This window comes from Meriones unguiculatus, chromosome 15 (assembly GCF_030254825.1).
Source record: "Meriones unguiculatus strain TT.TT164.6M chromosome 15, Bangor_MerUng_6.1, whole genome shotgun sequence".
Lineage (NCBI taxonomy): Eukaryota > Metazoa > Chordata > Mammalia > Rodentia > Muridae > Meriones > Meriones unguiculatus.
In genome coordinates this window covers 14,820,860-14,847,278 of record NC_083362.1, presented here as the reverse complement: position 1 = coordinate 14,847,278, position 26,419 = coordinate 14,820,860, and the positions used below count along the sequence as shown (strand labels likewise).

Here is a 26,419-nt window from a genome sequence, read left to right as displayed (position 1 = left end):
TGTCATTCATAAATACAAAATTTTATTTGCACTTCATTAGTGTAGAAAGACCACGATGCTTCTCATACCACAACACTCAGGACACAGCAAGTTATTCAATACGTACTTATTTACCCTGACTAAACAAAACAGTGCAGTTTAAGAAAAGATATACCAAAGACAGAGTTCACAAATTCCTTATCAGACCAAAGGGGGAAAAAAACCCAAAAAATAACAACAAAAAACTTGAACACAGTCTAGGCTTAATAGGAATAAGCTTCACCATCAAGGGGAGAAGTTTATCATTACAAAGATACAGAATGTTTTAGGCAAATGCATGTGTATTCTTTGATATACTAAAATGTAGCTCTTAAAATCCCCTTAAACAGGATTTGTGTAGGACAGCAGTATGGTTTTAAAATCTTTTATATAGTTTTAAAATGCTTCTTTCTTTTTCTTTTTCTTTTCTTTCTTTCTTTTTTTTTTTTTTTCTTTTCCTTGTGATGCTGGGGACTGAACCCAGGGCCTCATGTATGATGGGCATAATGCTCAAACACTGAGCTATAATCCCAGCCCAACAGTCCTTCTTTATCGAATCTCTGTCCTTCTTAGGGCAGTTCACAGCCAAAGGGAAACCCACAGGATTCTGCAGCCACAGGACCAAGTCCAGCCCAGCCCTCTACCTAGGAAACCCCCTCACTACGTACCCCGTAAGAAGCCTCTGTGGTGGCTGCGAAAGGAGCTTTGCTTTGGGGCAGAGACACTACAAACCTCAGGATGCTACATCTTGGAAAGCCTCGTAAATAACGAAAAGCGGTCGTCATGTCAGCTTTTTCAAAAAATCTTCAGTTCTGTAGTTTCTTTGAAACAGCAAGCGAAGCACCAGGTCCTCTCTTGTCACCGGAGTGTCTGCCTTGTAGTGTAATTACCAAGGACATTTCTAGTAATCGAGAGATTTTATGCCTTTCTCCTCTCTCTCCCGTTCTTCATATTAGAAGTACTACGTCTCCCAGTGTATGTACACTAGACACTGGGGAAATGAGGAAATATAATTTGAAGGGAAGTATGCAACTTATAACCTGACCTTACCCAGGATTGCATATGTGCATATTTACAAGTTAGTGTAGAGCTGACTTGGGTTACAAAGTGCGAAAGGAAATTGTCACGATTGTAGTGCAGCACAGAATGGTTCCCCCTTCTAGGAATTGCCTGCACTGTCTTCCAAGCAGCCAGTCAACAGCATCGGACGTGCGGCCTGGGCGGAGGCAGCTCTGGCGGGATCTCCGGCTCGGGTTGTAGAGACAGGATGCTATTGGATAGCTCATTTCTCAAAATGTCAAGAGGCATCTAAAAGACAAGGAGAGAGCACAGACAGGCCTTCGTCTTGTGAGCGAAAGGGGATGCTCTAAGTTGTACAACTCTGATTTACGTATGGGTACGTTGCCTGCACGTGTGTCTGTGTACCACGCGTCCATTAAAGGAAGTCAGAAGACGGTGTTGGATCTCTGCGGGCTGAAGTTACAGAGGCTGTGACATGCTAGGTGGGCGCTGGGAATCAAACCTGGGTCCTCTGGAAGAGCACTGAGCCATCTCTCCAGCCCTTCAAGTACTGAGGGTGATTCCTAGCAACATGATAAAACCCGCCCCCTTTTTTTTGCACAGAATCTAGTATAATGGAAATGTAACACATTAATCAGTGGAGAACCGGTACACTGTCTAAAGAAAGAAGCAACCTCTGCCAGGGACACAAGCAACCATTTTATCAGACACTTCTGAATCATGTCACATCTGTGAGATTCTATGAGCTGGTCCCGGGGCCTCAGTGATATACTCAGTTAGTGCTTAACAGTTAGCCCTGTTAGCTGCTAGCCTGCTCCCTGTTAGCCCTGGGAGGATCTACACTGCCAGACTCAGTGAGACTCTGAGGGGAATACCTGGGAAAAAATAACCCTGTCTGTAACAAACATGTGCAGCTGTCCGTAGCAACACACACTGCAGCTGCTCAAGGAGCGTTGTCTGTCATCTAGTGATGGGGTTTCCAGGGATCCTCTGCTGAACACCAACTAGCAGCGGAAACACTAGTGGTCCAAGGAGACTGCTGCTGCTCAGTGAGGCCGCCCAGCATCCTCTGCGAAGGTCTCCCTCTACAGAGAGGGGCCTGATGAAGGCCGGTGGCACTGCCTTTCTCTAAGCGGGGAAGGCTGCGCAATGTGCTAGGTCTCCACATTAAACTTAATTCTTGTGGGAAAAGAAAAAAGAAAGGGAAGTGTCACAGAAACCTGGTATTTTGTTTACCTGTGGTGCTGGAGCCTGAGCCCAGGCCTCGTGACTATTGAGCAGCGCCATACCACAACACTACACTAGCAGCCCAGTCTATTTATACAGCGCTGGGCAGGAAGCCAGGGCCTTAAGTACTAACTAGGCAAATGTTCTACCACTGAGCCACACCCCGGCTCCTCACAGCCACTAGACCTTACATTAAGTCACTCTAGAACGTTCTATCTCAAAGCAAAGCAAACAGAATGCCCATCAAGCCTAAGGAACTCCACAATCCCATACATGAGCAACAGCCACCATGGCAGCTACCTGAGCACCCATCTACCTACCCATCTGTCCACCCACCCACCCACTTTTTACCTTTTTCAGAATGTCATCAACGAGCTTCAGAAATATCTCGTCCACATTGAAGTTGTCCTTGGCACTGGCCTCACAGAACCGCATCCCAGTTACCTGCTGTGCAAACTGAGAGGACAGGTGCCCATTGTAAGCACGCAGAGCCACCCAGACCCTTGCCAGTCCTCTGATGGGACCGCAGACTCTGTGATTTACCACTAAGGGAGGGAGGGATCAGGGTCTGAAAAGTCTCATTATGTTCAAATTGCAGGTTCATCTGAATAGTAAATTCCTGTAAGTAAACAGCAATGCACATATAGAAAAATCTCTAGAGACCTTTAAATCCGTTTGTGTGTAAGAGTCTAAGTGTACAATGTGTCTCACATTTAAGATGCATCATTGCTTCTCCATGATTGGATCCTTAGCAAAAGCCAAGGCAGGAGAAAAAAAAAATCATAAACGCAAATCTTGCCACCTAAAAACATTTTTCTGTATAAAATGTCAATGTACATAATAATACAGTATATACCAAAGTGCTTTTGCACTCTGCTTCAAAATGAATCCAAAGAAGAAAAGAGACAGCAAGCAACACGAGGTGTGCTGGGTAATCCCTGCTCGGCACCCCTGATGGCTGAGAGGACCGCTGCAGAGGAAGGCGTGCCACGGGGTGCGCTGGCCCCAATCCCTGATCGTCACCAGAGCTGGGAGGAGGGCGAGCAGCAGAGCCCAGGGTGCTGCCCGGGAGCGCTCAGATTCACGCACCTTTTCTCCTTGCTGCCTGGAGATCTCTCTGTCTGCCTCACAGTCCAGCTTGTTTCCGACCAGGAGAAGCTCAGCGTCTTCGGAAGCATACTGCAGGATTTTCAAAGATGTCACACACTGACAGAAAAACTCACAACTTGTCACCCGTTACTTATTGTTCCGGGCTCACAGTGCTTTAGAGAGCACCTTCTGACTATGGTCTCCGCCTCCCCCAGCCGTTCTTACGACTCTGGAGGAAATGGTTAAAAATGACACGAACCTATGTACTAAAATGGACATCAACTGTAAAAGGCCAAAGTTCAACAAAATGGATGAAGAAAGAAGCAAGGTACATAAAACCCAAAGCAAGCCCTCTGCTCTAGAACACTGAGCCACACAGGAGGCCCTCCTGATAGAGTAGCTGGTGATAAAAGGCAGTCAGTCCAAGATTTTAAATTTACTTCCATGCTACCATGAAGTTAACATCAACTCTACAACTGAGAAAATTTTAAGCTATATCTGTAAGGTCTTAAAAAATATACGTACAACAAAACCTTTCTCTTAAAAAAAAAAGTATCTCTTAATCATTCTGTTTCGTGTACTTCTAAAAAAAAATCTTTTGAAACGGACTGCATCGAGGAAATCTGGAGATCATGGCAAAGTACTCTTTGGTGAGGGGTGGCGGCAACCTGACTGACTGGCTTGATGGGACAGCCTGGCCCACGGAGAACATTCCAGAAATGATGGCTCTTAATGGCCTTGGAGCCACTTGGGAGGCAGGGGCAGCAAGTTTTCTGTGAGTTCAAGGGCAGCCAGAGAGAGCTACAGAGTGAGACCCTGTCTCAATAAATAAATAAATAGATAATAGAGACATAAATAGATGAGAGAAAAAAAGGAAGAAGAGAGAGAGTGTGAATAGCCCTCTCCCACAAGGTTTCTCTCTGTAGCCCTGGCTGTCCTGGAACTCACCCTGTAGACCAAGCTGGCCTTGAACTCTGAGATGAGTCTGCCTCTGCCTCCCTAGTGCCGGGATCAAAGGCGTGCGCCACCACTGCCCAGCATACACAAAGAATGGCAGATAGAGCATTAGACGGCGGGTATTCAAATCTTGTTGGATTTACAAACCTACACATCACAGGCCCTCACTCACTCACCACATACTTTAAAAAAGTCTAGACCACAGTGTGTGTACGTACTGTCCTTTCCTAAGGCCCTCAGGAGCAGCTCCATGGTTTCAGACAGAGGGTCTCCTCCACAGGACACAAACATGTGTTAGGCATCTCTAAAGGGCGGGCCTCCAACTCTAAACATGGGTCTTGTGCTCCTTAAAATGCCTCTCAGAATCTAAGAGCCATTTCAGGAATGTAAGCTCCAAAAGACCAACACCAGCGGAAGGCAGATAGCTCAGGTGACAAAATGCTTGAGTACCTTAGAGTGAACTCTGTAAACCATGTGTGTGTGTGTGTGTGTGTGTGGCTTGCCTGAGATGTCCCCACAGCCTCTGTCATTTAAATACTTGATCCCCAGTTGGGAAAACTTGGAAGTAGCCTTGTTGGGGGAGGGATGTTACAGGAGTGGGCCATCAGAGTTTAAAGACTCACATCATTTCAAATTCACTCCACTCTGAGCTTGGTGTTTAAGATGTGAGCGCTCAGCTTGCGGCTCCAGCTGCTGGCCAGGCCTGCTGCCAGGTTTCCCCACTTTGACGGTGAGGAGCTCGTGTTCCTCTGGAACCCCCAGACAAACAAAGCCTTCCTTGTCTGAGTTGCTTTGGCCAGGGTCTCCTAGCACTGAGATAGAAAACGAGCCAATACAACACACAGAAAAGCTGGCTGTGGACGGGTGTTTGTGATCTCTGTGCTGGAGACAGAAACAGAAGGATGCCTGGGCTCACTGGCTAGCCAGTCTGTCCTAAAAGGTGGGCCCAAGAATAGGGAAAACCTTCTTTAAAAAAAATAGAAAAGAAAAATATAGATACAGGCCACCAGCAGGCCTGGCCCTGAATCTGACCTTGACAGTAACGTCCAGTGAACAAACAGCCACCTTAACCTCAGTTAACACCAACAAGCCGAAGCTTCGTACTTTTGATCCCTCTGATTCTGAGTCCCTCTCTCATTGACTGATTTTAGCTGTTCACAAATAAATCACCGATTTCTAAGTCATGCAGCTGAGCTGCATACTGTTCGTCTCTCACTAACTCTGCTGTAGACATTTCAACCCCTACAATGTAAGGGTTTTTATTTTATTTATTTATTTTTTGGAGGCAGGGTTTCTCTGTGTAGTCTTGGCTGTCCTGGAATCGCTTTGTCGACCAGGCTGGCCTCCATCAATCCGCCCGCCTTTGCCTCCTGAGTGCTGGGATCACAGGTGTGCGCCACCGTACCCGGCTCAATCCTTACAATGTTATGAAAACAAAGGTTTTTATTTTCTTTACATTGTGTTGTGTGTGTGCATACATGCTACATGGCATGTATGTGAGGGTCCAATGGCAACCTGCAGGCTTGGTAGCAAACCTCTTTACCCACGGACCAGCCCCAGGACAATGGCTACCAGGTCACGTCTTCAGAAACTTGAAGGATGTGGTTTTTTGTTTGTTTTGTTTTTTAAATCCTGACTCTTGACTTGCTTCTGTGTATGAGTCTGATGGATGAGCTTTTGATGTCATGAGGCCTCAAATTCTTCCCCTCGGATGAGGGTGCCTTGCTAGCTAACACCAGCGTTATTGCCTTTGGAGAGTCACACAGCAGACCACTAATTCCCTCCAATCACATCCCCCACATCCTCAACCATCTGCTTCTTTACCCCATAAACATCCCTAAACCTATCCATGGAAGGTGTGTCTGGGACTAGGCTCTTCTCTATATATGACCACCTTCCCTGGTGGCATGAGGGTAACTGTGTACCCAATTTATCATGTAGACAAGGCTTATCTCAAATTCAGAGATCCACTCACCTCTGCCTCCTGAGTGCTGGAATTAAAGGTGCACGGCACCATGCCGTAACATACTGTGAAGAGGCACACACTAAAAGCTTGTAAAAGCAGAAAAGAACCTTTTCTAGCAGCTATGACATACAAACACAGTCAGCTGAACATGATTTTACGAGAAGCCCGTTTTATGTGTGCTTCTAACATAAAGGAATTAAACATCTAATGACTGCCTGGGGGACAAAGCCTCTCAAATTGTGGCCAACCGTATACACATACACATGGTCACAGTTCAACCCCAGCTGCTCCGTCTTCTAAAGGTACGTTTGCTACGCAAATTTCCTAGAGGAGAACACGGCTCATATTAACACAGAAATAAAGGATTTTCTGTAAGGATTAAAGCCTAGAGAAATCTTCTCTTGTTCAAAATGAGGAGCTGAAGGACAGCTACAGTGCTGAGGATGACTAGACCCCTGGACCACACATGGGCACCATAAGTACATAAAGAATGTCCACATGCCCTTTTCTGTTTAGTCTAACTCTGAGGAAGCAGCCAGCCAGAGCAGGAGTAAGGACAGGCTTTGAAATCAGGGACCAGAATGCAAGTCTGCTTCTTAGTGATGAGCTGGGTAATCTGGTCCACCACTGTCTCATTGACAAGGAGGATGCAGTCCAGCTGAGATGACTTTAGTCCACTGAGGATGCTGTATCATTCTGTTCACTTTTTCCTCTTATGAGTAACAATGTGATGCCCACAAGCTGAGGATCTACAACAGGAGAACTCGACACATACCTTATCAATCATCTTCATCCATTTTGGCAAATCATCAAAAGTCTCTTTCTTGGTGATGTCATATACTAGTATGATCCCCTTGGCACTTCTGTAGTAGGCTGAGGTAATGCTGTTAAATCTCTCCTGCCCTGCTGTGTCCCTAGGAAACAGTGGTAAAAGTCAGTTCTCAGACCAGCAAGGCAGCCAAGTGCGCACCCTAGTGCAAACCCTCCCCGTGTACTCCTCCACCCGGGGGACGAGACGCCGGGATTTCTCCCAAGCCTTACAGGTGGAAGAGGAAACGTTCAGGCTGATTTACACTGTCAGGAGACACGTGGTGTTTCTGTGCATGGACCAACAACTAAATTGCGCAGTTGGAGACAGATGGCCCACTGAGATCAACAGCTTTCCCAGACGAGCACCCTTCACCACAGAGCCACAACAGGAAGCTCAGGACCTCAAAACACACACTTGCAAAGCCACCTTCGGTCCCGCTCCCCAGTGAGGCCCACTCTCTGGCCTGCTCTCGGTGTCCGGCTCTGAATGCCTGCAGCAGAGAAACCGTTCCTTAGAATGACTCCTCAGCATGCCTAAACACTCAGGCTGAGCCACTTCCTACTCCTCAGAGCTCTGTAAACTGAGTTGCGTATAACCACATCAGGCTGAGCAGCAGGGAAAGCGAAATGCTGATTCCACTCGACAGGTTATCAGCCAGCTGTCTACTGCACGTCAGAATGGAGCCGCTTCATTCATCAACAATTTAACTGTTTATTTGTACGCGTGTGTTGCTGCATGTGTGCATGTGTACCTTGTGTGCGCCTGGTGCTGTGCAGGTCTCTTGGAACTGGAGTCAGGGATGGCTGGCAGCACCATGTAGGTCCTGAGAACCCAACCTGCTTCCACATGAGGATATTAAAAAATAAAACCCAGGCTAAAAAAAACTTAGATGGTAGTAAGACATTCAACTGTTGATGATGGTATCATACTGGGACGGTACAGAAAATCATAATACTCTCTCCACCTTCACTTCCAGGAAGTTGAATTTTCATTGGAATGATAAAGAACTCATTTCTAGAGATTTGGGTTTTGCTGTCAGCTGAATAATCATTTATTAGAATAGCATGGGGTCTTATTCTCATCTCTTTGCTTTTGGTATAAGCTAAAAAATTTCTGCAATTCCATTTTACAGTTGGGTAATATGATATTTAAAAGGATTTCTTTTTAATTATGTGCATGAATGTGTATACTGTCTGCATGTGGACCTGGCTGTGGTGACTGAGAGGCCAGAGGCTTTAGACCCTATGGGAGTGGAGTCCCCAAGGGGGTGGAGTTACAGGCAGCTGTGTGCCTTTACCTTAGTGAAAGGGCCCAGATGCTGTGTCCTCTGAAAGAGCAGTAACAGCTGGGCATAGTGACACGCCCCTTCAATCCCAGCATGCAGGAGGCAAAGGCAGCCAGGTCTCTGAATTTGAGGCCTGCCAGTCTACAGAGTGAGTTTCAGGACAGCCAGGGTTACATATGAGACCCTATCTCAAAATAACCCAAACCACCACCACCACAACAAAGAGCAATGTTTGCTCCTAACTTCTGAGTCATCTTTCCAGCTCTAGTTCAAAGATTCTAATTTCTGCCTAATACATTCACTTGAGTGACACTAATTTGCAGGGCAGGGAATCAATTTTAACATGATATGCCCAACTTCTTACAAGCAGGACTAGTGGAAACCCGAGGGAAACCTTCAGAACTCCTCGACAGTGAAGACTGGGATGAAGACTGGGATGATGGCTAAAATGAAGTGGCCAGCAACTCTTTCAATTCTATTTCATCTCAAGGTAGGAAATACATCTCACCACAGTAACCTGACTGCTATGGTTCAGCAGTTAGTGCACACTGCTCCTCCAGAGGACCCAAGTTTGCTTCCCTATACTCATATCAGATGGCTCACAACTGCCTTTAACCACAGCTCCTAGGGATCAGACACCTTTTTCTGAACTCCACAAGTACCTGCCTTCATGTACATACACACAGACACACACAAATTCAAGAAACTACATGCTACTGGCACATTTTATTTTAGTGACCTTAGATTTTATGTACATTTATGTAGAAATACTTAAGTACAAAAAAAAAGTAGTCCTTTACACACAATAAAGGAATTAAAAACGTGGCAGTGAGAATATGCAATGTGAAAGCAGGTGCTCCCACAGCTGCTCTGTGGTAACCAACGGCCCGAGAAGGCACAGCAAGATCCACCTGGCTCCTGAGGTGCTGCTCCCAGACACTGCTGCCTTGAGGCCCCAGCTGATGACGGATGAGACCCGTTTCAACAGCAAAGGCATGGGGACTGCCCTATTTCTGAAGTGTGACAAACAGTAGAGGCTGAGCACCCTCAATCTAAAAGTCCAAATCTTCCAAGGTCTTTCTGAAAGCCAGGGCGCTGCTGCTGCCATGCATGAAAAATTCTTCATGTGACCTCAAAAAAAAAAAAAAAAAATGCAGGCACTTGGGCTGGAGAGATGGCTCAGTGGTTAAGAGGACTGTCTGCTCTTCCAGAGGTCCTGAGTTCAATTCCCAGAACCACACGGTGGCTCATGACCATCTGTATTGTGACCTGATACCCTCTGCTGGTATGTAGGTGTACATGCAGATAGAGCACTATCTACATGAAATAGATAAATATTTAGAAAAATGCAGGCATATAGAGATGTTGGATAAGATTATCTTCAAGTATATGCAAATCAAGTGAGTTTCATGTTTAGACTTGGAACCCAAATCCAAGTTATTTCATTGTACCTATGCAAGTATTTTAAAAATCTCAAACACGTCTGGTCCCAAGCATTTCCAATAACAGTGTCTAATCTGCACGTTTATTAAAGAAATAATAGAAGAGAACCATGACACCAATACTGTCTTTACTAGCAAAATGAATAAAAAATGATTTCCATCATTGAGCTATTCCTCTGGCTCATTTCTCTTATTTTAAATAAAATATTTCAGAAGAAAGTCTTTTGAGTATGGTGTGATTAATCAAGTAGCTGAAGTACTGTAGAAATAAGATTCATTCAGAAAATCCCTTCAGGAAAAGAGGTCGTGATAGACTGCTGGCTTGACCAGATTGAAAACACCTAGGGCATGGGTGAGTCACATGGCCTATCTATTTATAGGGAGTGTCTGCAGAGAGGATTAGCTAAGGCATGCCCAATACTGAACACAAGTGACACCACTGCGGCGACTGGGCTCTCTGAATGGAGGCAGGAGCAAGGCAAAGGAGAGCTGAGCACCAGCATTCCTGTTCGGTTTCCTGGGCTGCCGAGATGTGAGCAAGCAGCCCCGGGCTTCCTTCTGCTGTAAGCCATTCCTTGCACACCCCCTTCCCACCCCAAGGAACTGCACTCCCTCAAACCCTGAGACGGACCATTCTTCTCTTAAGTTGCTCCTGTTAAGTACCTTCTCACAGCAAGGAGCACCGTGACACACAGGTCTTGCTTGCTAACCAAACACTGGGATATTGCAAGCACAAGTGTGTATCAGCTTTGCAGTGAATCCAGAGCACACCACCACTCTTCCCCGTGACAGTCGCTGGTGTCATGCCGACAGTTGCAGAAACTTACAGAGGGTCAAGAGGGCAGAGGGCAGTTTCTGGAGAATGCTTTCACGTCTGAAAGTGGTCTGAGAACCCCCAGTAGCTGAGTACACACTACCAATTCATGGACCAGGCTTCTATAAGGGAAGCCAGGAACTGATGAGAGCTAAAGCCACTGTACGGGAGGCCGGACACAACCAACAAGAGGCACATAAATGTTCAGACAGCTACAAAAACAAAACAAAACAAGACAAAGACACCTTATTTCTAATTATGTGTATGTGTGAGGATGCCCTTGGAGGCCAGAAGGTGTCAGGTCTTCTAGAGCTGAAATTCCAGGCAGTTGTGAGTGAGCCGTGCAACATGGGTATTGGGAACCAAATTCAGGTTCTTTGAAAGAGCAATAGCTGCTTTTAACTGATGAGCCATCTCTCCAGCCCCAGGACATATTCTGCCTGTCACTCGCTCAAACCACACATTCTAATATTAGCTTCATTACCCTTCTCAGAGCAGAAAACAATAGCCACAGATGCTAGGTGCAGAGGTGGACATGCCCCGAGCCCTTACAGAGCTAACAGTTAGAAACAGCAGCTTGTGTCAGAGATTAAGATTTTATGTATATGGGTGTTTTTCTGCAGGTATGTGTGTGTACCAAGTATGTGCCTGGAGCCCAAGGAGGTCAGAAGAGGGTGTCAGATCCCTGAGACTGGAGTTATAGACAGTTGTGAGTTACACTGTGGGTGCTGGAGTTCAAACTCAGGTCCCCTGAAAGATCAGCCAGGGGACTTACCTGCTAAGCACTCTCTCTCCAGCCCGTGAAAGAAAATTTGATGGACAGCAATGAACTACACAGAGACTGTTACCTTTTTGTAGACTAGTGTAAGAAAGTTATTTTCTGTTATCTAAGTCTTTAGGTAAAACCGTTACGAACAAACAAACCCCCAAAACCCCCAAAGCCCTTATGTGGGTCACACAGTTGCAGATGACCAAATGAAAGTAATTACCTCAGGACATCAGTAGAGCAAGGCTGGCTCGGCTGCAGCTGTGCCCCAGACAAGGACATGGATGAAGGATGGAGACATGCCACTAACATTCAAGCGTTAGATGACCGGTGACAGATGCAGCAGCAGTTAACGCAGATGAAAGCAAACACACACAGATGGTGGACAGACAGTCAGAGCTGAGGGCGACCTGCCAAGAGGAGTTAGTAAGCTGAGTGTGTTGCACCAGTGTTGTGAAAACCACAATGCATTCTCCGAACAGCTCGGTGGGACTACCCTAAAGCTCTGCAGGCCAGAGCCCATCCTGTCTGCTGTAGAGGTGGCTGGCAGCATCGGGGGCTTGGAGATGCCGCTGTGGGTCAATAGGGAAAAGAGGCATTTAAGCACCGAGCACAGTTAGAACACAGCTGGTCAGGCCTCTTGCTCCCATGCTGAGCTGAGGGTCTTCTCTCCTCAGATGGGGTTTCTGGGTCCCCTCTGGTATGCAGAAGAGGCCCCAGTCAAACTAACAGGAAGGGGCATGCCTGTCACACCATGTCCATACTGCTCCAGCACGGGGCCCCTGAGCTGCCTGTGTAGGTGACAATATGATTATGAACATACTGGGATTGTTTGTATACCATGCAGAAATTTTAAAGATGTGAACACAGGCCTTTCCCCTACCAGTGCTGGGGGTGGAAGCCAGGGCCTTGCACATGCCAAGCAAAGAGTTCTACCACTGAGCTACATGCCCAGTTCAAGTGAAGCAATTATTTCAATGGTGGCAGTCTGGAGATAGGTCAGTGATGGAAAACAAAGGCAGAGAGGCTCAAACAGGCTCTCAGGACAGCAACACGACACCCACGTGCAAATGAAGTGAAGGAAGGAGCCGCTCTCAGGAAGCTGTCCATATTATTTTAAAATGCGAAGGGAAGTCGGCGAGGTGAGATGGCTCTTATAGGCAGCATGGAAACACACAGGGACAGACTGGGACAGACTGCCACTTACCAGATCTGCAATCTAATTTTCTTCCCTCTTAGTTCTACAGTCTTGATTTTAAAGTCAACACCTGTAGATAAAACAAATGAATATGAAGCAAAAATGATAAAGATGCAGTGTATTGCAAGAATCCTTAATATGCATGACTCGAAAACTAACAGAATCAATATCACAGGAATTTACCAGTGAGAGGTAGAGCGTGCAGAGGCCTGAAGCTCTGGGGCGCTCTCACCCTCCATGCTCACTCAACCCAGAAGCCTGCCTGGCTTATTCTAGCACCTGCTGTTACAGGAATTTATGACTCCTGGCACCATTTGAAAACCACAGCAACATTAACAAAGGATGCCCACTCAGAGATGATTCTTACAATAAAAATTGAAATGTAACCCTGATTTCATCTAGCCTTGGTTTGAATTCTGAAGTTATAAATATATCAAAATTGCTACACCTCATGAAAGTTGGTAAGTTTGTGCAAGACAGTATGGTACTAACAGAGGAACAAACTGTTATAAAAATTTTATAGTAAACCAGGTTAGGCAGATAGCCTGGGCTCCTAGGCACTCAGGAGGCTGTGATGGGGTGTACTTGAGACAGGCTGGGCAACAAAGTAAGACCTCAGCACAAAATAGAAAAACAAAAAACTAGTCATCTACAGATTAGCATATTCAATTTTAATTTTTATTCATTTTAATATCACAAGCAAAACCATCGCATACAATATTTTTTCCTTCTAAAAATAAGACCAGTAAGCCTCAAATAAATTTTAAAACTCCAAATTTCATTTGTGTATCTCACCTGTTATCTTTTATAGCAATAGAAAATATATTTCAAGACAAGATTTTTAAAAACACAGTATTTCCAAGTAGAGAAACGAGGTGCTGGCTGAGTAGGAGCTCTGGGAGCATTCCCTTTCTGGGTCTACTCTCCTACTTGCTAGGACCCCGCGTGGACAACCCCAGGCAAGGGGCACAGCCAGTACACCGACTCTGCCTGTCAGCTGGTCAGTCATTTTGGGACCTGGGGCAGCAGTGGTCAGAAGAGGATCTGAGATGAACATGTGACTGGATTTAAAATTAGCAACACAAGACGTGTTTGTAAGACCGAGCTGGTGGGCAGTCACAAGATATACGGCAGAGAAGTTCTCTGAGTATAAAATATCACAATAGAATGAAGAAGACAATTCTTTTTCATTTATTTGGTTTTTGCTTTTGCTTGTCTGTTTGAATCAGGGTCTTTCTGTATAGCCCTGGCTGTCTGGGAACTCACTCTACTCTGCACACCAGGCTGGCCTCGATCTCAGAGATCCTGCTGCTGGGATTGAAGGTGTGCACCACCACGCCTGGCACATCTCAATTAACTAATTAAGTGCATTGGTGTTCTTGCCTGTCCCGGGGCCAGTGCAGGCCACCTGTGTTCTAAAGATGCAGTTTTCTCTGCTGAGTCATGTTGGGCCTACACATGTCATGCTCCACTCTTCCTCAACTACCTTGAAAAATATTTTTTTTTGTATTTTATTTATTATATTAATTATAGTTTATTTACTTTGCATCCCAGCAGTAGCCCCCTCCCTCATTCCCTCCCAATCCCATCCTCCCTCCCTCATCTCCTTCCTGCCCCTCTCTTAAGTCCACTGATAGGGGTGGTCCTCCTCCCCTTCCATCTGACCCTAGCTTATCAGGTCTCTTCAGGGCTGGCTACAATGTCCTCTTCTGTGGCCTAGCAAGGCTGCTCCTCCCTGGGGGGGTGGTGGTGGTGGTGGTGGTGGTGGTCAAAGAGCCAGCCATTGAGTTCATGTCTTAGACAGTCCCTGTACCTCTAACTAGGGAACCCACTTGGATACTGATCTGCGATGGGCTATATCTGGGCAGGGGTTCTAGGTTACATCCATTCATGGTCCTTGGTTGGAGAAACAGTCTCAGAAAAGACCCCTGGGCCCAGATATATTTGGTCCTTGTGGAGCTCCTGTCCTCTCCAGGTCATACTAACTCCCCCTTCTTTCATATGATTCCCTGGTTTGGTTATGAGTCACAGTATCTGTTTTGATACACTGCTAGGTAGAGTCTTTCAGGGGCCCTCTGTTGTAGGCTCCTGTCCTGTTACTTGTTTTCTCCTATTTCCAATGTCCATCCATTTGTCTTTCTAAGTGAGGATTGATCATCTTACCCCAGGCCCTCTTTCTTGTTTATCTTCTTTAGGTGTACAGATTTTAGTATGTTTATCCTATCTTAGGGTCTAGTACCCACTTATAAGTGAGTATATACCATGTGTGTCTTTCTGCTTCTGGGATACCTCACTCAGGATGATCTTTTCTAGGTCCCACCATTTGCCTGCAAAGTTCACAATTTCCTTGTTTTTAATTGATGAGTAGTATTCCATTGTGTAAAAATACCACAATTTCTGTATCCATTCCTCAACTGAGGGACATCTGGGTTGTTTCCAGGTTCTGGCTATTACGAATAAAGCTGCTAAAAACATGGCTGAGCAAGTGTCCCTGAAAAGTCTACCTGCAGTCCTCGATGAGAATTACTTTTCTAACCACAAAGCTCAACAAATGAAAATAAAGGGACCAGGCATTAATATTCAAAATCAGGAAATGAGGTCAGATACTGAACAAGATACTGAACAAGACAAAAAACAAACAAACAAAACAACTGTTCAGCTACTGAGGAGAACCGAATAACCACCATAACTGCAGCAGAATCCAAGCACGGCTAAATCTAACTCTATAAATCAGGGTGCAGAGGTGGTTAAGAATAGCCACTGCTCTGGCAGAGGACCTGGGTTCAGTTACCAGCACATACATGGCAGTTCACAACTGCCAGTAACTCCAGTTCCAGGACATTCAATGCCCTCTGCTGACCTGGGCAGGCTCTGTGCACGCATGATGCACATATATGCTTGCAGGCAAAAACACTCATATGCCTAGAATAAATAAACCTAAAAAAGAAAAAAAAAGTCAAGTCTATAAATGATCAACGTTCTCCTCTCTTAAATAAAACAGCCTGTACTGTAGCTTATAAGGAGTGGAAACTTAATGCAATTTATGGCTTGGGCACATACCTTTGTATTAATACAAGTATACCATGGGACATGTCTAAAAGCCTCACCTCACAAGTATTAAACGACTCCATGCTGTGTCTCTGCAGCATCTGCCTGCCAGAGAAATGGTATCGGCCCTTAGAGAGTGACAGCAAACAATCAGCAGTGTCAACTATTGGACAGGAGCTCTAGGGTCAGTCAGCAGACAGGGTGGAGAACCACATATTGGTAAACAAGGGGCTGTCACCTTCACTCCTCCCTACAGCCCTGTAGAGTACAGCTTCTCAGGGGTTTCTTCACTAACCAGCAAATAAAAGCCCTCCCTACCTTGTGGGTTAATGGGGACAGTCCCTGCCCCCAAAGCTCGGCCACACTGACCTACATTAACACCCCAAAGGCAACGAAGAGCCTTCCTCTGCCATCCACTCTTAGAAAACTTTGTCTGCTCAGAAACTTTTAAATCCTCCATTTTCCACGGAACCTTCCCTGACTGCACCTACCTCGCTCCCACCCCAATTCCTGCATTCTTCTTGTCCTTATGGCATCTTTCTTTGCTGGCCTCACCCATTCACTGTGCATCCCCCAAAGACCTAGCATGCTTGGCTTACTGCCCAGCACACAGCAGCTCCTCAAGGACTCTGATGATGACTTATGGTTGGCCTCTCCTCTCCTTCAAATGCTGTGTACTCAAGGAGAAATGATGACTACTTTAGGAAAAATTAGGGACATTCATAGCTGGTCAGTTGTTTTTTGTAAGAGGCAAAGGACACGGGTGTGGAATGGAAGCAGTGGATATGAACGTACACGTGTGTATGTGCAGACACATTTTACTTCTTGTACAATTCTCAAAGAACAGGCAGTCTCACTAGTCTGTGTACACACATTCCAGAGATTACTATGGTAACAGATTACTTATCCTATCACTTCCATGGAGTAGTAGTCCCTAAGTAGATTATTCTGGTAACAGACTTATAGCTAAGCTTCCAACCGTATAGACGTTTTTCTGAAAGCATTTTAGCGATGTCTCCAGGAAGGACTCAGCCTACAGGGTTAGGCTCCCCACTACCAGAGTGTGTGGTCTCTGAGCTACAGTGGCCAGAGCTCAACCTCCGTTCGCTTTAGTAGCAAGGAACGTGTTATCTGTCAGATATTTAGTGCTCTGAACCCAAAGCATCCCCCGTGGCAGTCCAGTCAGGTGGGCACTGTCATGATATCCTGTAGGCACGTCAGGTCAGAGACAGCAGGGGTAACTGCTAGACTACATGCTAATACAACAGCAGAATCGCTGCTCAAATTCACACTGTGTAACAACAAAAGGCTGTTTGTAATAAAGATCAGATGGGCAAGAAAAATACGGTGTACGAAATGTTATGCAAATAGCCTATTAAGGCGAGCCAGGCTTTGCTTCCTTCTTGGTCTGTCTTTCATAGCAGAAGGAATTGGTGCCTAGGAAGGCCAGAAGGGAAAACATTTTCAAAATACTGTTTCTTTTTGCTGGGCCCTAAGAAGCTACAAAAATGAAGACAGCAGAAATACACAGACTCCTCTTTCTTCACATTCTTTTCCAGTCTAAAAAAAAAATAACACCATGGCTCACGTCCTTGATTACAGGCGGCCTCCTGCTCCGCTCCCTCCCCTTCCGTAGGACCCCCTTCTTCTCTGCCAATCTGTAGCTTGTCCCAGACCCCACTAGACTTTACTGAACTTGAACACAACCATCGAGCCCTGGGCTCTGACACAGGTCTCTGTGTAAAATGACTGTGACAGTACAGTTCCGCCACAGTGCCCGCCTTTGGTGGGTCGGATGACTTTTCCTCCCAGCATAAGCTTAGAGTGCACTGGCAGTGAGAGACTAAACCAAGAGATGTGTCAAGGCCACAGAGGCAAACCCAGGCTCAGGTGAGAGGCACTCAGTGCGTGACACACAGCCCCTACTCCCGTCCAAGCCGCAGCACAGAACCTACACACCACGAAGGAGAGGTTGGCCAGCCTCCTCCAGACCAGCCCTTTAACTCATGTCAACCCCAGAAAGTACTGGGTGAAGCCTCTCGATCTGGCTGGCTCCTCCTCCCTAAGCTGTGTTGTAAGGATTCAGTAAAACTAAAAATAATATTCTAATTATGAAATCTTGTGATCATATCAGAGAAAGACACCACTAAAGAACAAAACTGGGGCTGGGGGAGGGCTGGGCAGATGGCTCAGGGGGTTACGAGCACTGGCTGCTCTCAAAGAGCATCAAGGTTTGATTCTCACCCGGCTGTGTCGAGCACAGGTCCGTCATCTGTAGCTCTCTCTTCCCTTTTATTCTAGCCTTGACAACCGCAGATCACCCCGACACAAAGCACGGGACACAGCTGTACACGTGAGGCAAACACAGCCTCACCACACAGCCACTGTTAGGTTGTGCAGGCAATTCAACCGGTCTGCCTCCAGGAGCCTTTAGGGTCCTGACAATGTCTTACATCACTACCTGTGCCCTATGACATCACGTGGGCCAGGTGCTTCAGGTATAAGTGGCCTGCCACTCCCATCTGCTCTCTCTCTCTCATCTTGCTCCTTGGTTTCTCCCTCTTTTTCCTGGGAGTCCTCCCAATACTCCCCTCTCTCTCCTTCCCCAACCAATAAACCTCTTTCATATTAGATCTGTTGTATATGCCATTTTAAAATAAATTCTAACAGCCACAGCAACCAACCACACAGCCAGAGAGACTGAGTAGCCACAGCAACCACATAGCCACAGTGACCACAAAGACTACGCAGCCACAGCAACCATGCAGCCAGTGACCACTTATCCAGTCACAGTGAGCACACAGCCACAGCGACCACATAGCCACAGCAACCAGAGACTACGCAGCCACAGCAACCATGCAGCCAGTGACCACTTATCCAGTCACAGTGAACACACAGCCACAGCGACCACATAGCCACAGCAACCATGCAGCCAGTGACCGCTTATCCACAGTCACAGTGAGCACACAGCCACAGCAACCATGCAGCCAGTCAGCCACAGCAACTACAGAGACTATGCAGCCTGAGGGACCATACAGCTATAGCAACCACAGAGCCACAGCAACCACAACATCAGTGACCACACAGCCACAGCAACCACACACAATGACCACACAGCCACAGCAACCACAGCCCAAGGCGCTCAGCTAGCTTTACTGCTGCTTGACAGTGCAGGCTCTGTGAGGTGTCATACTTCACCAGGATCACGGCTGACACTTGGTATTTCTTACTCTACTGCATACACTGTGCACATCTTTAAAGGATACAGATTTTCTAGAAGTTTCATTTATAACGATATGGGAAAACAAAATGGTGGATTACCTTTCTGGGCCAGGCACCCAGAACAGGGTTCCCCATTTACTCCTACACTGTGAATTAGGGAGAAAGTAGAAGGTTGTCCCAACCCTCTTTTAATGAATGAGGGACCTGACTGAGGCAGTGGTCTGCCTAAAGATGATTAGTGATATACAGAAGAGCTTGAACTGAGGTCCAGTTTGCTACCTGGCAAACTCCCCAAACTGGGCAGCGCAGGGAAAGGCCATGGTGGCTAAAGGAACAACCAGGGCTTTTCTTTTTGAGTAAAAGTTAAAAGAAAAAAATATTTTGGCTTGCAATTTTATTTCAGTTGCTCAACAGCAGAGTACTAACATCATTAAAAAAAAAAAAAAAAAAAAAAAGCAAGGAGTTTCAGCAGCCCATCAGGTACACACACTGTGTCCTATTAGGTCTGTATTGTTGCTTCCTAGCTTTACCAGACTAACAGCACAACCGTACTCAATTAGGGTACCGGGTTTGGTTTGTATGTTGTTTTGCAAATATTTTTCCAACATCAAAGCTGTACAACATCAGGAAAAGAGTTAATAATCAGTTCCTTCCCTCTGATGAAGCACAGTGGCCCTCATCTCTTTTTCCACTCTCTCTGTGACTCACACCCCCTCCGAAGGGATCAGCCAGGTGTGCAGGTGTTAACTTTGTGCCCTATTTGAACGCTCCCAGAACTTTCTGATGTAGATACATAGAACATCAAAAGTATCTGCTGAGGACTACCGCACGAAGCTGTTTTCTTTCCCTGTTTAAACCAATGCTTGGTTGGAACAATGTATCTGATGCCTAGGCCGCAAAACACCTATCGTTCTCAAAGGAGCCTCCTCCCTTCTCCATCCAGCCAGTTCCCGGGCCTCTGTAAGACAGCTCCTGGCAGGCTGCACCCCCTGGAAAAAGAGGCCATTTCCACCAACCCCTATCATGCATAATAGCATGAGCGTAGAAGCAGAAACGAAGAGACAGTTCTGGGGCCAGGAATTTACTTTCCCTGCATGACTGACTGCAAAGACCACAAGCCTGCCTCTGCAAGCTGGCGTTCAGATAGAAAGATTACCAAGTGTCAAGCGTGGACATCCCACAAGCCTGTAGGCTTACACTAACTCCCTGAAATAAACCCAATCACAGGTGCCCAGACCCCAGGTCCTCTCACACTCCATTCTCCCTGGACTGTCATTGCAGATCACTCTGGCTGGGGGTAGGACAACGTGGGAGGCTGCACTGTTCTTCAGTGTCTGGGAAGGGAATTCTGGACGTTCTTCGTTCTTCCCTAGTTCTCGTCCTTTCTATTTTATGTGGATGGATGTTTTGCCTGCATGTATATCTGTGGACCACATGCATGCCTGGTGCCCTCTGAGGTCAGAAGGGGCATAAGATCCTCTAGAACTGGAGCTGTAGCCATATAGTTGTGAGTTGCCATGTGGGTGCTGGGTACAGAACCAAGGTCCCCTGGAGAGTAGCCAGCGCTCTTGAAGGCTAAGCCAACTCTTCAGCACCCTTCCCCACAATTCTCAAGTGAAACACTCAGCAGATGTGTTATGGTTTGGAAGACTGCATTTAAATATAAAAGTGCAAACAAAATAAAATCAGCTTAGAGTTTTAATCCAAATAGTAAATTCACCTTGACTATTCTCATCCAAATTTCAGCTACAAAAGTTCCAGACTAAAGAGCAAACCAGTTAATTTCTTCCATACCTGCCATTCTACCTATCCTACTAGGTACAGACATCTTTGATGACATTGATAGGCAAGCTAGATAGCCATTTCTGCAGGGGACTTAGTCATTCACCTGTTTTATGAGCCCTCAAATCTGTTGTTAGTTCAAGCGCTCCAGGAGATGTAGCTTGGGCATTTCCAACCTCCGCATGAGCCAGAGAGGACGCCCAGAACATCATAAGGGCTGTGGCATCCAAACGCGGCTAGCGTCACCTCTCCAGGGGCTTCGCTGTCTTCTGAGACCTGGCAACCTAGCTCAGCAGTGCTTCTCTGTTTTAAAGGCATTTTTAAAATGATACTTTTATGTTAATTTTTTTCTTTTTAAATTTATTGTATTATTTTGTGTGTATGAATGCTTTGCTTGCATGTTCATCTGTGCAACACATGTGAGCCTGGAGCCTCGGACGGTGGTGAGTTTCCATGTGGGTGTTGAGAATCGAACCTGGGTCTTGAACTGTACTATTGAAAAAGTTCATTTACGCTAAGTTCAGGGGATCCAGGACACAGAGACCAGACCAGGAAGTCAGCAGTGCTTCTGTATCTTCCAGCCACAGGAATGCACACATACTAGGGGATCTGCAGCGGTGCAGATAAAGTACATTTATGGTACAGGTATCCACGGAAGGAAAGTGGATCGGTATGTCAGAGACACTGTCTTGGCCAGTGGTTCTCAGGACCCGTTGGTGGTCGAATGACCCTCTAACTAATAATGCTATGGTTGGGGGTCACCACAGCATAAGAAATAGTATTAGAGGGCTGCAGCATTGGGAAAGTTGAGGAGCGCTGCTCCAGGCTGAGAAGAAACTGTAGGGCTCTTTTTCCTCTACCTCTCCACCTTCAAAAACGCTGCTCCTTTATTAATTATTAATAATCATTCCAGTTGTATCAGACTAATTTAACTCCACACAAATACAAATCTATTTAAACAATTATGTTCCACCTATTATAGCTTTTCACACCCTTGTGAATTCTATGTGTTTAAAACCCAGTCTGCTCCAAGCATTAATCATAACAATAAAAAAAATCAACATTTCACCGATTCAATTTTTTTTATTTGTCTACCACCTCAAATTGCTAAGGATGTCCACTATCCTGTTATACCAAGTATAAGGTATGTTTCAGGAGTCCCCTTCCAGCCTTGGAACTACAGGTGCCATTCCCCTGCTTCTGCGACTCATCTCTGAGTACACACGTTCAAGGACCAGAAGCAGCCAACATCTCCAAGCCTTAGCCCAGTTAGGAAAACAGCATCAGGGAAGACACTCAACCTGCATGGGGCTCTCTGTACTAGGGTGAGAAGAAAGTAGAAAAACAGGTCCCAGGAGGACCCTATGAGCTTGGACACAAGGCTACACCACACCCAAATAGCATTTTCTAAAAGAACTTAAGGAATGGACGTAGCTCCTCATGGTTCAATGGGAAGGAATCCCTAACAAGCCCTCAGCCGTGGCCAGGAGGACTGCTCACCTCGATCACTGTGATTTAGCTCCTCCTGAACCTGGCACCACTTGCACACAGAGCCCACGCCCTGCTTCCCACATCAACCCCACAGGCAGGGTAACACCCAACAGAGCAGGTGCTCAACAGGTCACTGGGAGGAAACAGCAACTCAGAGGCAGGAGCTGGGGAGGAGCCTGCTAGCATCCAGTGTCTTCAGGCTTTGATTAAAACCATGGTTACTGTCTTTCTCTGAACTCCCCACAACAAGAAACATTTACTGAAATTAATTACGTTAGGCTGCATATGGAGAGAAAAAAAACATTCAAGGAAAAAAAACCTCAACCACCCCCAATGTGCGGAGACACACTGGTACATGTCATATAATTAAGTGTGGGAAGAGGCCTGTTTCCCCGTCATTTCCAGATAGCCTGTAATCCCATGCTGTCCCAGGCTAGTTTCACTCTGCCAAAGCCAGGAAAAGCTCGCAGGGCAGATCCACCCTCTCAGGGCAGATCCACCCTCTCAGGATGACATGCCAGCCAGAGCGTCCACGCACCCACTTCTATGACTTTATGAAAACTTCTAAGAGCGTGGGTAAGCTGTTCCCTCAGAACCGCATGCCAGAACCTGTAACAGATTCCCTTCCGAATTAAACACAAGCATTTACCTTTCATTTCTGCACATGCAAGTGTGGGGCCATAAAAGACTGGTAATTCTCAATAGCATTCATCCGCACTCTACTTATGTCAGACACACAAAACAATATAAGCCTCATTTCCTGGTTAATAACTCCCTATATGCTCTTAGGATCCAAGATTTGATATTTGCAACGGGTACAATTATGCTACTGGATTTTAATAACACGTCCCCAAGACAAACATTTAAAAAAACAAACACGGTGGAAGGAGCATAAATATTACCAAAATGATCTGCTTAAAAAAAAGGGGGGGGGCATTAGATGGCAAACTCAAAAAGGAAATTAAAAAAGTCAATGTGAAAATTGAAGGTTTAATTTTCCAGTCCTTAAATCGTGTTAGCTTTGTTACCGGAGAACTTACCAGTTATGATCTAAGGGGAGTTCCTAAAACTCTCTACAGAATTCTACAGAATTCTCATCTCAAAACGGGAGCCATTAATGGTTACAACTGGAAGTACGCGTAAAAAAGTATTTAGCACTTCAAATCTCCAAGCTGAGATTTTGTTTGTTTCGAGACAGGATCTCTGTACACAGCTCTTGCTGTCCTGGAACTCACTGTGTTGGACCAGGCTGGCCTCAAACTCACAGAGATCCGTCCTCTCCCGAGGGCTGGAATTCTGGGCGAGCGACAGTTTTCTTAGCTGTCGGTTCAGACCCTGCCTACCCCGTTCCACCCCAAATCAGAGTTTCCAGGAAGCTTTTCCATAGGCGCAACTGTTTCCCATACCCCCGACAAACTTCACTGTCAGGTCCTGTCGGTCCAACGTCATTAAAAACATTCCCTGGCGTTTCAGACCCAGATCCCGAGGAAGGTAACCAAGAGCTTACCTACGGATTTCTTCGTGTGTCAACGACCTCGGGTGGGTGCAGGGGCAACGGTTTGCCCGTCACCCGGTTATTTGAGGTCAAGGCTAAACACAGCCGAAATCCCTCTGCCCTACATTTCTACGCCACACAAGAAACCGGAGTGTAGCTTTGGCGTGAACGGTCCCCGCAGGAAAGTTCAGTAAACCATGATGGACGGAAAACCAAGAAAGCAAGACCTGCTCCCTCCCTCTAGCCTGCAAAGCTCGGAGGTCGGATCCCGCTTAGGGTGGTGACCGGGGACACCGTACGGGGGGGGGTGGCCTTCGTTCTCCACCTCACGGTTTTCCTAGGGGAGCTGGTATAACGGACCGGGAGTTTCCGCGGGTGCAGCACCCCGACCTCATGACCGGAGAAGGTTCCGTCCGGGGGGGAATGTCCCGGCTCTGCGGGCCGGACACCCGCGGAATGGCCACGGAGAGCTCTGCCTGGCCCCGGGGTAGGGTCCGAGCCCCCACCGGGAACGGGGTCCCGGCCGCCCCAGGCCCACCCGCCCCAGGCCCGGCGTACCCACGGTGGACTTGCAGGCCTCGCAGAACGTGTCGTCGGTGAAGCGCTCCATCAGGCTGGTCTTGCCCACGCCGCGGGAGCCGATGATGATGACCTGCAGCTTGAAGTCGGCCGGCCTGGGGGGCTGCTTCCTCCGGCGGGCCTGGCCGCCCGACAGCGCCGGGGAGACCGCGCCCAGGCCGCCGCCCGCGGGCCGCCGGTGCAGCGCGGCGCCCGGATCCATGCACGCATACGGCTCGCGCTCGGGCCGCCGTCCGCGCGCCCCGGGCCCCCGCGCCCCCTCCACGCGCTCCGCGCCGCCGCCGCCGCCGCCGCCTCCGGGAGACGAAGAAGGGAAGCAGCTCCTCCGAAGCAGCGGCAGCAGCATCCCGGACCGGGAGGGGCAGGAAGCGCAGGCGCGGCGCGGCGCGGCGCGGGACCGGAGCGCGACCCCTGCCGGCCGGAGGACCGCGCCGCACGCAGCGGGGCGTCGCTCTCAGTCTCCCCTCGGCCGCTCGGCTCTCCCCACTCCGCTCATTTCCACTCGTGGTTTACTCTCGCCGGGCGCAGGTCTCAAGGACCACCAGATTTCATTAGCGGCCCGTCCCGGGAACATATCTCGAAGTGCGTGGCCTGTGATCACCGTCCGGACCTCAAGGTGTTGTGGGTGCCGGGGGTCCCGGGCCTGGCCCACGCGGGGTTCGGGAGTGAAAGCGCTACTTTGAAGGAAGCCCACGCACCCTGGCAGGGCCGTGGCTCTGTGTGCTTTTTTTCTGTGCGGGGCCCCAAGGAAGCAGCTAACTTAACTGGGTTGCTCTCTTCCTCAGTTACAGTCCCTTAAACTGAGTAAATTGCACGCGCGTTAGGGGGACCCAGGAGGTAAAACTCAGGTGACAAGTTTTAGGTGTTGACGTGGGTGGGTTATTTTGCCGTTTCTACTTGAAAGTATTTAAGGCTTCAGAGGCTTGCCAGGGATTTATTTAGCAAATTCCTCTGTGTGAACTTGAGCACCTCAGAACACGGGGTTCTAAACATGATAGGAGCTGGCATGCTGGCGAAGAGTGATCACACTACCCACCAAATTCCAGCCGTAGTTAGAACTAGGTTTACTAATACACAGCACACGCGTCTGTTTCTCTACGGATGCAAAGCTGAAGAAGTCACGTTATTTCGACAAAGTAATCACGATTGGATTTTAAAACATTCTTTTGTAGGCCATCGTAGACCATCTTTCTTTTTTCTTGGAGGGGCTGGGGTTGGAACTCAGAGGCTCACGTAGGTATGAACAGACTCTTTTCATCTATCATTTCTGAAGCAAACCGATAGGCCACACAGCCTGCTGCAAATCCCAACGGGCGATCTAAATGCAAGGAATTAAACTGATTCTCAAAGAGCAGCCGCCTGTGCCGTGGCTTGTGGGGCTGGAAACCCCAGTATCCAAAACAGTATCTCTTCCCCATAAAGCAGGTCTGTAATTTACTGCAATAGTGAGAGGCTTAAATGGGGGAGGTTTGGAAAGAACGCATCCATCGGGGCTCAGGTCTCTTGTGTGTTTGCCGCTGTAATCCAGTTATCAAGGTCACTCCAGGGGTTCCAGCACCCACCAGAAAGTAGTATTACAGGATGAGTAGACGAATGGGTGAGTGAGTGAAATCATCACAGATAACCACATAATAAAGGTGGCCGGCTCTCTGTGCTCGCTCTTCAGCACAGACTGTGTAATAAAGGGGTCTCTCATATCCCACTCCAAGCCATTGCTCCCCGCCATTCAGAGGGCCTCTGTCGACATTACCTTAACACACAAAGGTCCTGATCCAGAAGAGTGAGAAACAGAACCTGGGGTTGCCACTGCAGAAAAGATAGAAGCTGAAGAAGAAATGGGGCGAGGGTGCTACAGATTTGGGGCCCACACTGCTCGGGAAGTCCAAGGGCCGTGTTTCACAAAGCCGGGAATGCTCAAAAGACTCTCAGGTTGCACCCTCTGTGCTTTGGGGGAACACTTTAAAATACATTTATTTTAACAGACACATACGATTACACATGCCAACAGGGTATCATGTGATCTTTTGATGCACACATACTGTAATATTTAAGTCAGATTGAACATATCAGACATTTGTTACATCTTCATGGTGAAAACACTTCGTGGTGAAAGTCCTTTACTTTAGCTTTTTGAAATATATAGTTAACCAACCTACTGTGCAATGACATATGAGGGACTTGGGACTCTGGCCTACTATTAACATGACTT

General features: G+C 47.2%; 1 protein-coding gene across 1 annotated transcript; it reads right to left on the bottom strand.

Annotated features, from left to right (window-relative positions):
- Positions 1-24,571, bottom strand: Rab12 (RAB12, member RAS oncogene family). Its single transcript, XM_021643182.2, has 6 exons — positions 24,190-24,571; positions 12,603-12,663; positions 7,053-7,191; positions 3,355-3,444; positions 2,617-2,721; positions 1-1,326 (listed from the first exon to the last, which is right to left on the bottom strand). The coding sequence occupies exons 1-6, from the start codon at positions 24,554-24,556 to the stop codon at positions 1,213-1,215; spliced, it is 876 nt and encodes a 291-aa protein (XP_021498857.2). The 5' UTR covers positions 24,557-24,571; the 3' UTR covers positions 1-1,212.
- Between the last annotated feature and the right edge of the window lie 1,848 nt (positions 24,572-26,419).

Coding starts and splice junctions, on each gene's coding strand:
- Rab12 (XM_021643182.2), bottom strand. CDS start 24,556: ATGCTGCTGCCGCTGCTTCGGAGGAGCTGCTTCCCTTCTTCGTCTCCC. Junction 12,664..24,189: donor GGCCTGCAAGTCCACCGTGG/GTACGCCGGGCC, acceptor TTTTATCTACAG/GTGTTGACTTTAAAATCAAG. Junction 1,327..2,616: donor TTGATGACATTCTGAAAAAG/GTAAAAAGTGGG, acceptor CTTGTCTTTTAG/ATGCCTCTTGACATTTTGAG.